This window comes from Marmota marmota, unplaced genomic scaffold, assembly GCF_001458135.2.
Source record: "Marmota marmota marmota unplaced genomic scaffold, marMar, whole genome shotgun sequence".
NCBI lineage: Eukaryota > Metazoa > Chordata > Mammalia > Rodentia > Sciuridae > Marmota > Marmota marmota.
Genome location: NW_026000005.1, coordinates 53423209 through 53436479, shown reverse-complemented (window position 1 = coordinate 53436479; position 13271 = coordinate 53423209). Strand labels below are relative to the sequence as shown.

At 53.2% G+C, this 13271-nt stretch overlaps 1 protein-coding gene across 7 annotated transcripts in view; it reads left to right on the top strand.

Moving 5' to 3' along the window:
* The first annotated feature begins 3514 nt into the window (after positions 1-3514).
* The window catches only part of Pask (PAS domain containing serine/threonine kinase), a 32962-nt gene continuing 23205 nt past the window's right edge, over positions 3515-13271 (top strand). For 2 of the 7 annotated variants that reach the window (XM_048808945.1, XM_048808944.1), the window contains exons 1-8: positions 3538-3758; positions 4321-4564; positions 6229-6461; positions 7069-7239; positions 8812-8952; positions 9498-9632; positions 11574-11834; positions 12264-12414. In XM_048808945.1, the coding sequence (XP_048664902.1) occupies positions 4369-4564; positions 6229-6461; positions 7069-7239; positions 8812-8952; positions 9498-9632; positions 11574-11834; positions 12264-12414 (1288 nt within the window). In that variant the 5' untranslated portion in view covers positions 3538-3758; positions 4321-4368. Of the gene's footprint in view, positions 3759-4320; positions 4565-6228; positions 6462-7068; positions 7240-8809; positions 9057-9497; positions 9633-11573; positions 11835-12263; positions 12415-13271 lie in introns of those variants that run through there. The other 5 variants (XM_048808947.1, XM_048808946.1, XM_048808943.1 and 2 more) reach the window with 5 other exon arrangements.

The following is a 13271-nucleotide window of genomic DNA, read 5'->3' as shown; positions in this document are numbered from 1 at the left end:
AACAAAATTAAGATTTTTATAACAATGTTTTCTGAAGTCATAATTAAGGTTCCAAGCTTTTTTTATAAGTTAGTTCTAAAAGTAAAAACTGCTGTATAATAGGATCTTGGCCTTGGGATTTATTGTAGCAATATAAGTGCATTTAGATGTGAGATGCAAATCTGTAACATTTAAATGGTGTTAGGTAAGGAAAGCCACACATTCTAATAATTACTTCTAGCTTCCCCCACATCTTTCAGTTTACACTGAACCATTGCATTTCAGGATCCCAGGCTGGATTTTTGTGTGTGTAACACCTCTTGATTTTTCAGGGTATGTTAAGTGATTCATGCAAAAGAAAAAAGGCAGTAGATCATGAATCATGATAGTAAAGTAGACACGTTTAAACCCACCACCGAAGTCAGGACCTAAAGCCCCCCTGCCATTGTGTCTTCCACATCTCAGCTCCCTGTCTGCTACAAGTGTGGGCACACCAGCCTCTTGTTGAATAAACAGTCTTATATGTGGGCACCCCTAAACAATGTGTTTAGATTATTTTATTTTACAAGAAAGGAATCCTACTGTTGATAGTCTTTTGAAACTCGTAGTTTTCCACTCTTTATATTTTCCACTCCTTATATTTAGGATTTATGTTGTGTGTAGGTGTTTTATAATTCATAACACGAATCTGCCAAAATTTTAAGTCTGTTTGCTTGTTGATAAGTGTTTATTTCATTTTCTTCCTGCTTGTCTGCCTGTCTTTGCCATTGTAAACCTACTGCCCTAAGCATTCCTGTGTGTGTCTTGCTACCCATGTGCAAGCATTTCTCTAGAATATCAATCTAAGAGTAGAAAGAGCTCTGTTGGAGTAAGCAAATGTTTGACTTTGTTTCCTATGCGGATTATATTTACTTAATGAGTTTCTATTGATTTGTTGATCTAAATCCTTAATGACCTTTGGTGTTATCGAATTTTTCATTTTTACTGATTTATTTGGTATAACATCATGATTAGACTGATAAAAATGTTAAGACTCTGGTTGTAGGTTTCATGTTCTACAAGCTGTTGTTCTTATTTCTTGTTATTTTTCTTTGTCTATGTATATTTCAATTTTGGGGTGGGGGTGTCCTAGAGATTAAACCCAGGAGTACTCAATACATTGAGCTCCATCCTCTGCCCTTTTTGAGACAGGGTCTTGCCTAGTTGCCCACACTGGCCTCAAACTGGCAATCTTCCTACCTCAGCCTCCCAAGTCTCTGGAATTACAGGCATGCATCCCACGTGTGGCTGTATCTTTAAAATTTCTTAAGTGTCAAATTATTCATCTTTCGAAAGCTTCTGAATATTTTCTGTTATACATTTGGCAAATATCTTCTCCTAAATTGTACCTTGTTCTTTCTTTTCCTTCCTTTCAATTAAATCTAGGGCCTTGAGCATATGTTCTACCACTGAGCTGTACCCCCAGCCCCTTACTTATGAGATAAGGCCTCCCTGTGTTTCCCAGGCTGGTCTTGAGCTTACAGTCCTCCTGCCTCAGTGACCCGAGTAATTAGGATGGCAGGTGTGTGCGTGCCACTGCACCCTGCTTCATTTTAGGTTCTCAGTGGCATTTCTTATGAACACATGTCCTCAGTTTTAATGTTAAATTTATCAATCATACTTTATAGTAGAGCTTTGTTGCTTCTGGTTTTAGAGCTTCCCCTACTCCAAGTCTTACAGATATTCTGTTCGTTTTCTTCCAAAAGCTTCATGTTCTGACACTGGCTTTGCGTGTGGAGTGTCAATGGCTGTGTTTTGGGGTCCCCTTGGGGTACGAATTATCTCAGCACCACTGCTTGAATGGCTGTCTGTGCTTCATAGCCGGTGTCCCTCCCTATCACCTGACCGGCGCCTGCAGGCTTGGCCCCTTTGAGGGATCTTCTTGTTCCTGCCCCATGGCAGCACACTAGAGCTCCAGTTTTCTGTCGAGTTTTCGCGTCCGGTAAACTGAGTGCTCCACGCCCTCACTCCCCTCGTGCCTGATTCACAGAGATCTTGGTTCAGTACATTTTCTTCCTCATGTGTGATTATCTCTTCACATATTTGCTTTTCTCCCTTCTCTCTCCAGGCAGATCTTCCTTTTGTTGGGTTGTCTCAGTTTTTCTCAGGAATTCCAGGATGCTTGGCTCCTGGGAAGACTGCTTTTGCCAGAACCTAGAGTGATGCTGAGCTCAGCGTTGGGCACCGTCTCCCCGGGTCCCTGGCATCTCACGGCTTGGGAGTGGCTCCTCAGGATGGTTTGCTCTCACTGCCCTGTTCTCAGGTCTTAGGTGTTCTTTTACATTTTGAAGTACCTCCTTTCTCCTGCATCTCAGAGGTGCACAGAAGCCACACTCCTGTTACAGGATGCAGTGCTGCTGAGTCGTAGGCTCTTCACGCTCTCGCTCCTGATTTTTCTTGAGCTTGTTTGTACATGGGAAGTCAAAGGGGTGCAATTCTACCTCAGACTGTTTAACTCCATTTAAAATAAGCAGATCACGATTATTAGGCACCAACCTGCCAGTCCCAACTTAGCTTTTTGAGTTTTCCCGAGGGTGCTACCTGGTGAGTCGCCATTACCTGCGTTTTACCCAAGGAAGCGATCCTTGGAACATTGTGCTGGTGAGTACCCCATCAATTCCTGAGAATGAAGATGGGCCCTCTGCTGTGTGCCAGGCTCCTGTGCTCTGGTGGCCTGTCTCCTGGAATTGATGGTCCTGTTTGCATGTTTAATTTTTTTTTTTTTTTTTTTGAAAGAGAGAGAGAGAGAGAGAGAGAGAGAATTTTAATATTTAGTTTTTAGTTATTGGCGGACACAACATGTTTGTTTGTATGTGGTGCTGAGGATGGAACCCGGGCCGCACGCATGCCAGGCGAGTGCACTACCGCTGGAGCCACATCCCCAGCCCTGCATGTTTAACTTGTATTGCTTGGTGGCATGTTTTGATGTCACCACCCTCCCACAACTGGTCTGGGTGGGGTTGTTCATTTTCCTTTTATCTAAGTGGTACCTGCCTTGCTGATCTCAGGAGCTGACAGCTGAGGTGAGCAGTGGTCAGGCCCTTAGACTCAAGGGACAGGGGTGTGGGTGCAGTGGAGACCCCCTGTTGTGATGAGTGTATATCATCACTATCAGACTCAAAATCTGTTAATTGCAGTAGGTGTGCTCCTCCAGTCTCAATAGATACATCTTTATCACGACCTGAGGATCAGGGCTCCTTGGAATTCCTTGGTGGAATGTGGGGGTTTCAGAAGGGTCAGTTCCCTTTTCCTCCTGCTGCGGGTCTGTCCTGTGTTGGGAGGGGCTTGTGAGCATGTGTGAACACCACACCTGCATGTCCAGGCTTGGTCTTGTGATGCTACTCCTCGGCCAGTTCTTGGGTCTGGGTATGGCATGTGCAGAGCCATGTGGGCCTTGGAAGAGGGGTCCAGGACATTTGGTCAGGAATTTTGGGCTTCCAGACGTGCAGAAGGTGATCTGTAAGGAGGAGTACGGGCTCTGGGTGTTCTTGGCCCTGTGGCCTTCCACTTTGTGGGAACTCCCACCAGTGGCCCTGGGACTGACCACAGTGTGCCCTTTCTGTCTACCTGTGGGTGCCCAAGTGGGGCCGTGCCTCCTCCGAGCAGAGGAGCTTTTCTTAGTGGCACTGGAGCACTGGAGCAGGTATGCTTGTGTTTCACGTGCTTGCCGGTTCAGGGTTTCCCTTGGGAGCTGGTCACATGACTGCACATGACAAGACTGCACAGATTGGAAGGCGCAGGTGAGTGCAGTGAGTGCTGTGGCAATGTCGGCTTCCTGGTGTGGCATCATGTGTACAAAATGTGGTCCTGGGAGGCAGCTCAGTGACAGCCACATGGAATCTTTCTGTGTTTTCCCCCATGTCTGCATTGGAATCTACAAGTACAAAAGAACAAAACCACAAACCTCTGGTGCTAGTCCTGCCCCCAGGCGAAGCAGACTCTTGCCTTGCTTTTGGGGATGTGCCCAGGTGGTTCTAGATGCAGCTGGGCCAGCAGGTTGTACAGTGGCTCTTCTTGTGGCCACCCTGGGCATCTCCTTGACCGAGGAGCGTTTTGTGTTGGTGTGGACGGCAGCTCCTGCCCTTCCTGGGGCCCCTTCCCTCTTGCTCCGTCCTGCTTTCCCAGCCATTCCTAGAAAGGGCTGCTTTTAGCGCACCTCTGCACTGACAGCACTGGCTGCAGCCCGACCTGGGACGGCGATGGGTGTGTGGGACCTGCTGAACTCGTATGGCACAGTCTGCCAGTCGAACTGCCGTGGATTCTTGTGTGGCTGATGTTAATCAGATGCTCTTGGTTTTCTAGGTGAGAATTATTAGAGGAGGGAGCTTAGTGCCTGTCCCACCTGCTACCATGGAAGCCAGAGGCTTGCTGGCCTTCGTTGATGACCGGAGATGCCTGTCTGGGAGCCTACCTGTGCCAGTGCCCGCTGAGGGCCCAGCTGCAGAGGCTGCCTCTGGGTCCAGCAAGCCATTCTCCTCAGCCCACAGACACCTGAGCAGGAAGAACGGGCTTTCTAAGCTCTGCCAGAGCAGAATAGCGCTTTCTGGTAATGACTTCCTTTCTGATCATTATGGGCATCAGCCCCGCAGCTTGGAGATGTGGAGTCACTGCTTCCCCCAGGAAGCCTGTTGCCAGTGGCGTAAAGTGGGTCTGTGGGAAAGCTCACTTGCCGAGGCCTGGCCAAGCACTTTCCTGCTGCCTCTGGCCTTCCTGCTGGGAGCTTCAGGCACACAGTGGACATCTCCTCCATGTGATACTCTGTGTTTCAAGGCCAGATTAGAACAAAGTGTAGTTCTTACTAGGAGTGGACAAGGGTACTGTCTTAGACTGGGCCACATCCCCAGGAAAGTATTAGCTTGCTGATTAGCTCACTGTGGAAGAAGGGGCTTTCCACCTGGCCTAGAGCCCCAAAGACAGGGCCCTGCCCTTGGGTTTCACATCACAGGGACAGGACAAGGGCAGCCACTTCAGTGTGGCCCCCCACCCCACAGCTAGCTTATTGCTGGGCTATGGCCGAGAAGGAAGTGCTGCCTGCCCGTAAGAGGCACGTCGTATGATGGGGTCTTGAGACAGCAGGGTGTCTGCAGGGAATTGCCGTGGCCCTGGACATCAGGGAAGTCTTTTGGGATAGCAGATGCAGCCAGGAGCCAGAGCACAGTGGTAAGGAAGGGAGAAGGTTCAGCTTCGAGGCCAAGGGTAAGCTTGATGGGGCAGCAGGTGTGGGAACCAAGTTTGCCTTGGTCCTGAGGCTGCTGGACGTGGTCCTAGGAGGGGCGAGAGGTTGTGCAGGGAGCCAGCTGTGAGGTTTGCCGGGTTCTCAGAAGGCGCTGACACTATAGACTGGCTCTAGGACGATCTTTCTGGTGCTGCATGGGGAACAGGGCAAGAGCCAAAGGCCTGAGAACCAGCTGCTTCTTGGGAGAGGAGAGGAAGAACTTGGCCCTCTGGCTGCCAGTGCAGGGGATGGTCAGGGAGAGGCTACTTGCTGAAGAAGTCTGGACCTTGGGTGAGGGACATGGAGGAGATGTCCAAAGGGCAGGCAGCAGGGACTCAGGTTGTGTGCATTTGGCTTTGAGCCCCTGCAAAAATGGAGGTGAGGAGGGAGCCCATGGCACTGAGAAGCCGTGCACTCTTGGTGGGGCGTGTAGAAGGGGAAAGAGCTCCTGTGCCGGAGGGGAGGGGGCCTGGCCTGGAAGGCTGCTGCAGGCAGGAGTCTCCTGGTGGCTCTGTGCTGCCCAGTTGAGTAGGGTGGGGACAGAGGCTGGGCCAGGTCACTTGGGAGCCGTGGGAGGGGTCAGCAGCATAGCTGTTCTGGAGCAGCAGGGAGGGAGCCGGTGTGAGGACGGGGAGGTGTGGTGCAGGCAGCTCTTGAACTGGGTGACAGCTTTTGGAAGGATGGTGGCGCCTTGGAGTGATTGTCACTGGAGAGGTGCTTGGGCTCCTTGGGGGAGTGTTGGCCCTCGGAGTGTGACTGGACCCAAGTGTTGAGCTCAGGCTGTTGGTGCTTCTGAGCAGGCAGTGCTTTCCTCCCAACTGGGTGCCTGAGGCTTGTCTGAATGGACGTTAGGACTGGTTTAGGTCCAGTGTGGGAGTCAGCCCTGCAGGTGGACCAGACCCTTGGATCCTGTGAGGGCTGGTGCTCTTTCTGTTTTAGAAGGGAGCTCCAAGCAGCTATGTAAGGTCTCACACTTCCTTTCATTCTTTCTTCAGAAGACAGATGGAGCTCCTACTGCCTCTCATCACTAGCTGCCCAGAACATCTGCACAAGCAAGCTGCGCTGCCCTATGGCGCCTGAGCTCGTGGATGCCGCTGGGTCCCTGGGCAGTGCGTCCTGCTGCTCCCTGCTGCGTGGCTTGTCTGCCGGGAGCACGGCACCCCCGTTCCCAGCCCCCGTGTGCAACCCTAACAAGGCTGTCTTCACTGTGGACGCCAAGACCACAGAGGTACTGGCTTTGGTTTGTGACCAGGCCATGGATGTGATTTGGGGTTTGTACCTGGAAACTTAAACGGTTTTTTGTGTTTCAAGTGCAATTAGAAAAACATTTGATTTTAGCTATGTTGTAGCAAAAGATGAGAATTTGGAGAACTAAGTATAATCAATTAGAACAAATTGGATTCTCTTCTCAGAACAGATGCTGGGAAAGGCTCAGGTGCACTGTGTGTTTGTACATGTTGGCACAACTATGCGAGAATGGGTACTCGGTATTCATGTTCAGTACAGTGGCACCATCTGTGTGAAATGCACCTAGGAATTGCTAGACTGGATCAGAGTTTGCTGGAAATGCCCATATTTTCTATGGTCTTGATTGCCATGTGCTATTTTGCCTGGTTCAGGGGTCCTGGGTGCCCTTGGCACTGGCCAGGTTTTGTGTCTGTGAGGTTGAGGCGTCTGGGTGCATGTGTGGGTGTTGTCTTCACCTCTGATGGGATGTGAATGATGATGGTGGGGCCCTGCTGGGGAAGGACCAGCCCCTGGGCTGCCATACCAGCTTTGTGTTGTCTTAGAGGGGCTGCTGGTGATGTTTGTGTCTTCTCTCTGCTCCTCCTCAGATCCTGGTTGCTAATGACAAAGCTTGCAGTCTCCTGGGGTACAGCAGCCAGGACCTGATTGGCCAAAAGCTGGCACAGTTCTTCCTGAAGTCGGACTCCGCTGTGGTGGAAGCCCTCAGCCAGGAGCATGTGGAGGCGGATGGCCACGCCGCCGTAGTGTTCAGCACAGTGGTGAGCGGGGTGCAACGCCCAGGCCTCAAGGCACGAGCAGCGCGGGGCGGAAGAGCCCTGGTTTCCCTGCCTAGACTCTGTCTTTGAGCTGCCCTCTGCCGTGGGGCCCTCGTAGCAGCAACGGTAGCATCTTCAACTGAAAACACGGCCCTGGGTTCTGCTTCCGTCTTTGGCTGGTTGGGCTTGGGGACTCAGGATGAGCACCGGGTGACCTGGAGAGCCCCATCTTGGTGTGATGGGGGGTGCGGTGTGGCTGGCATGTGGCAAACCTACAGGCACCACGTGAGAATCCCAGAAGAGGGGTGTGATTTCATTGTCTGGACCAGTTCTTACATCTAATCCACATTTTCTGTTTGGTGTATGTCTGGTTGGTGTGACTGGGAGAGCTTCCCTGGAGAGCTTTGGTCTCTCCTCTGTGCTTCTGGGGCCAACTTGGATATTGATGGGTGAGCTGAGCTGTTAGATGCTGAGGACTGAGCCCCGGGCACGGAAGAGACTTGGAGAGGGTCAGCTGCATCAGGAGGTTCCTGGTTTAAGAGGCCTGCTGCTATAGAGGGAAATTGTAGGACTTAGCACATTGGTGTCTGCCGCTTTAAGGAATACCAGATGCTGATCTTTTTTCCTGCTGTTTTACCACGGAGTTGAGTGTATTGGTCAGATTTTTCCAGAGGAATAGAACCCATAGGATGTATCTGATCATAATGGGCATTTATCAGGCTGCTTACATAATGTGAGACCAGAGAGTTGCACAGTGTCCTTCTGTAGGCCAGAGAGCTGGGAAACCAGTATGTGCCTAGCCCGAGAAGCTGGAGCCTGAGAACAAGATGGGCGTCGATGCTGCCCAATCAGATCTGATGATCCCAGAACCCCAGAGTTGTTGGTTCAAGTCTGTGTTAAAAGCCGAAGAGCCTCCTGCAGTCTGACGTCCACAGACAATGGCAGCAAAACACGTATCCACCCAAGAAGGACCGAGTGTGTGTGTGTGAGGGTCCTTCTCCAACCCCTGGGTTCCGTCCTCGCCCCAGTCTGCTAGGTGGTGCTGCCCTCATTCAGAGTGCATCTTCTCCACCAGAAACACCCTCATAGACATGCCACAGTGTGCTTTACCACTCTGTGGGTGTCCCTTAATCTAGTCAATTAGACAAGATGAACCATGACACTAAGGATTAAAGAAAGAATCTTAGTAAAACATTCACTCAGACACTACAACCCTAAGTATCAGAAGCTTGTTCAGCTGGACATGGTGGTGCACACTGGTAATCCCAGCGACTCAGGAGGCTGAGGACAGGAGGATCACAAGTTCCAGGCCAGCCTCAGCAATGCAGAGAAACCCTGTCTCAAAATGAAAAACAGGGCTAGGTGTGTGCTCAGTGGTAAAGTGTTCTTGGTTCCACCTCCACGCCCCCCAAACAAACAAAACCCTTCGTTTACCCTTGGTGAGTTTCCAAGATGGAAGGTAGGCGTGGGAAGTTGGACACACTGAGGTGTGGGGTGTGGAAGGGTGGCTCCTGGTGGCAGCCCTCTCCCGTGCTTGCCGCCAGGGTCCCCAGTGCAGCCTGTCTGTGTGTGCAGGTGGACATCGTCAGCCGCAGTGGGGAGAAGATTCCAGTCTCTGTGTGGATGAAGAGAGTGCGGCAGGAGCGTGGCCTGTGCTGTGTGGTGGTCCTGGAGCCTGTGGAGAGGGTCTCAGCCTGGGTCGCCTTCCAGAGTGACGTGAGTGTGTCCATTCCTTGGCCCAGGACCCCAGTCCTGCCTCCTGCACGCACCTCAGCCAGTGCTCTCCATGGCTTGGCCGGGAAGAGCAGAGGAGTATGAAGGTGTCTGGGGGTCTGCCAGCGGCGCCCCTCACTGTGTGCCCTTGGGCAGGGAACTTAGTGCCCATGCCTCAGTTGTCCTCTCCGTGAGGTGGGGGGAGGAGCTGTATCCACTCATGAGATTGTTCTTATATAAAATGAAGTGATGTTTGAAAAACCTCAGAACATGCCAGCACTGCAGACAGCACCTGAGTGTATTGTTATAAAAAAGAGCTTCTGCTGAGGCCAGGGCTTCCAGAGAGCACGTGAGGAAGTCAGAGGCCGAGGCACGTCTGGCACAAGAGGAGGTGTTCTTGGGAAAGCCCCTCCGTGTGCCTCTTGAACTTCTGCCCAATGTGAGAATGGTCTTGCTTTTGGCTCACAGGCACTGGAGTCTAGGCAGCTTCAAGCCCAGGTGCACAGGGCTCTTGTTGCAACCCTTACGAGTGCCGTGTGTTTCTCCAGGGAACCATCACGGCCTGTGACAGCCTCTTCGCTCATCTCCATGGGTTTGCCTCGGGTGAGGATGTGGTTGGACAGCATCTCCCAGACCTCATTCCATCTGTGCAGCTCCCTCCTCCTGGCCAGCCTGTGCCAAAGGTAGGATGCTGACCACCTGGGCCACATGGTGGGCGTCAAGTTCTGAATCCGTAACCTGACAACAGGACAGCCTTCAGCCCTCTGTGCTCCGAGGTGTGGCCAAGGGCTGAAGCCTGTGTGTTCTCCCAGCTGACCGCTGTTGTCTCCTCAGTTCTCTTGTCAATGTGCACAGGGAGGGCAGCATGCTCACAGGGTATCAGTAGAGTTCTCCACCTGGACCAATGGGATGCACATATATAGAGACAAGAGGGGATTTATTAGGGACTTGCCTTTTGAGGTCACAAGGCCATAGCCCACGACCCGCCATCTATAAGCTAGAGACTCTGGAATTGACCCGAGTGTGGATTTGTCACATTTTTGAAAGCCTGAGGACCTGGGAACACGAACGAAAGCAGTGCTTTGAAGTCCAAAGCCACCCCCAGTGTCTCGGCATCAGTGTGCGCACAGGCCCGTGTCCTGGAAGCCCCTTCACAGGCACTAGAAGCAGTGCTGCTCAGCTCTGGGTGTTGCTTGTCCAGGCAAGTCCACACCTCAGGTGGCCCTCACGCCCTGGAGGCAGGACGGCTGTGTCCCACAGGAAGTGGGTGGTGGGGTCTGGGCGTGGTGGAGTGCTCGGCCAGTGTGCCAGCCCTTCCCCGGGGGACTTGTCCCAAGGTCACCTCTGTCTTCCTCAGGTGGGGACTGACTGCTCTATTGGTCTCTGGTCAGTGCCAGTTCCTCTGGCGAGACGAGAGTCATCTGGAGTGTTCCCTGGGTGTAGCTCTCTAAACTCAGCCCGTGAGCCTCTTTTGCTACATCAGATTCTCCAGCTTCTAGGAGGAGCCCTTGTCCCCACCTCCTGTGCTCTGAGCATTGGCCACGTGGGCTTCACGGCTGGCAGGGCTGTCTACTTGTCTACCCTGGGCACTGCCTGGCAGCACCTGCTCACAGCCCTCTCCCCCAGAGATACACCCTGGTAAGGCAAGGCAGAAAGCACAAGTGAGTGTGTTCTTAGCCCCAAGTGGGCTACCATGTCCCTCAGGAGTAGACAGGGACATGCTGGGAGCCAACACAGAGGGACCTGTACCCTGTCCTCACAGGGCTCACTGGGGCCTGGGCCTGCCTCTGGCTGGGTCAGGGCGCTGTGCTGCCCGTCTGCGGCCTGGCAGCTGCAGGTTTCCAGTCTGGAAGGGTGGGCCCCTAAACAGGGTGGGGGCAAAGGCTTGGGTCTACCTTACCACCCTGAAGCCCCTGAAGACTCTGAAGTGTTTGGCTGGGAACACTGTGTTAGTCAAGAGACAGGACTCTCTGGGCATGGTGATCCCAGCGACTCGGGAGGCCGAAGCAGGAGGCAAGTTGGAGGCCAGCCTCAGCAACTTAGTGAGACCCTGTCTCCAAAGAAAAAACCATTATAAAGGTCTGGAATGTAGCTCAGTGGTAAAGTGCTCTTTGGTTCACTCTCTAGTGGCCTCTGAAGTGTCTGGGGGGGAGTCCTAGTAGGGATGTGGTGGGACAGTGACGTGCAGGGGGAGTGTGATACATGCACTTGGTGGTGTGGCAGAGGGAGGAGCCGAGAAGGCAATGGGGAGTCAGTGACAGCAGGAAGCGGGGGCCCCCAGTCCCAGTGGACTCCGAGCTCTTCCTGCACACAGAACTGAGGGCAGTGCCCAGAGTGCGGGTGGCACAGCTACCCACCCTGGACAGCTGGAGCCCTGGTCCCTCACTTGCCCATGTCTTGGTTAGCTCACTAGGCTTTTCTTGAATACCCTGGCATGTGCTATACCCAGGCCACTCTTGAGTCCTTGGTGTCCCCTGCTGTCATTCCCCAGGCAGGGTGGGACTGGGGGACAGCAGGTGTGGGTGTAAGGTGCTCCTGTGCTTCCTGAGGGGGTCTCACAGCAGAGAAGGTCTGCTCAGCCCCCCAGCCCAGCTGCCCTGCTGAGCCTGGCACCTCTCTCGTAGAGTCTGAAGATCCAGAGGTCTGTTGGCAGAGCCAGGGATGGCACCACCTTCCCTCTGAGCCTAAAGCTGAAGGCCAAGCCCAGTGACCCGGAGGTGGCCAGCAGCAAGGAGGCCCCCGAGCTGGACTACTGGGCATCAGTCTGGGTGTTCTGCACCATCAGTGGGCTTGTGACCCTTCTGCCGGATGGCACCATCTACGGCATCAACCACAGCTTTGCGCTGACGCTGTTTGGTTATGGAAGGACAGAGCTCCTGGGCAAGGTGGGCTCGTCGGGGCTGCGGGCTTTCCACCCATTTGGGAGGCTGGCCCTTGTGTATGGGGGTGGTGGCTCACAGATTCACCCAGGAAGGACCGTGGGCCCTGGCGGGGAGCCTTGCTGACGGCCACCAGGTCATTTCCCTTGGCCGATTCCAGAGTCACCCCAGGGAGGGAGAGGAGTGCTGTTCCCAGTGAGATCTGGTCTGGCTGATGGGACCAGGTTTGGGTCACAATTGCAGTGGCTTCAGACTGGTTCATGTCTGAAAATTTGACCCCAGTGTCTTTCCTGACCTTAGGAGGAACTGTCCAGAGACTTGCTCCATTTGTTTAATTTTTTTGCCAGTTGTTTTCATTTCAGCCCCAGCAGAATGTGTCCAGGAGGGGGCATAATGAGTCCCCCAGGTCTTGAACTGTCACTTTTTGCCTCCCAGAATATCACTTTCCTGATTCCTGGTTTCTACCACTACATGGACCTTGCCTGTGACAGTTCTTCACAGCTACCAGACCTGGCCGACTGCCTGGACATCCACAGTGAGAGCAGGCCTGGGCAGATGAGCTGGGACCCCGGCAGTGGAGCCCAGGGTGAGACATGGCCTTCTCTCCCCAGTGTGCCCCTGGCGGCCCAGCCCCACCAGGGCCATGCCTCCTACCAGAGATGGGCTTAGGGTCGTGGCTGGGGACTGAGTGAGGGGCACCAGTCCTGTTTCAGTGTTTGTGTCTCTCTCAGGCCTTCTGTTCGCCAGCAGTAGGGCAAGGTGTGGGGGCTCTTCTTGCAAACGTATTGGCAGCGAGAAGCTGAAGGAAAGGTCTTCAAGAAGCCATGAGTCGTGCCCTATCGAGTCTCAGCCACAGTCTTGGCTTCTGGGAGGGGAATTCATGTAGGTCCATGTGGCCCAAGATGGAGTGGATGAGCTGTCCTCTTTATTCCTAAGTTAGATATTGCTAGCACGTTTGTGGATTTTGTAACGTTTACCCCTTTGGTTTTTATTTGGCACTTAAACATGTCAACAGTATTCCTGAGCCCTGTGTGTGGACAGTCTCAGCCTGCTGGTCTCTGGGGAGAAGCTCCCAGCCTCCTGTGCCCAGCAGCCTGCTCTAGCTCAGGACACTGGCAGGGTGTGGGGCCTGTGACAGGGGCACTGGCACCCTTGGTCACGTTCTGCCCTCGACCCCTCAGGTGTGGTTCTGGAGTCCCTGGGCCCTGATGGGGTTTGAGGATCCAGGTGACGTAGTGTGGGCGTGCTGGGCGGGGTCTCTGCTCTCTAGTGGGAAGGAGCAGTGGGGACAGGATGTGAGTGTCAGGAGGTACTAGCAGGGTGCGTTGTGCGCATCATGCTGGGCCGTGGCCCTTGTGGGTGGTGCTCCCCTGGGACGCCGGGTGCCAGCAGCTCAGGCAGCAAGCGCTGTGAGTAGGGTGCAGGCCTTCCCGATTCTGCTCT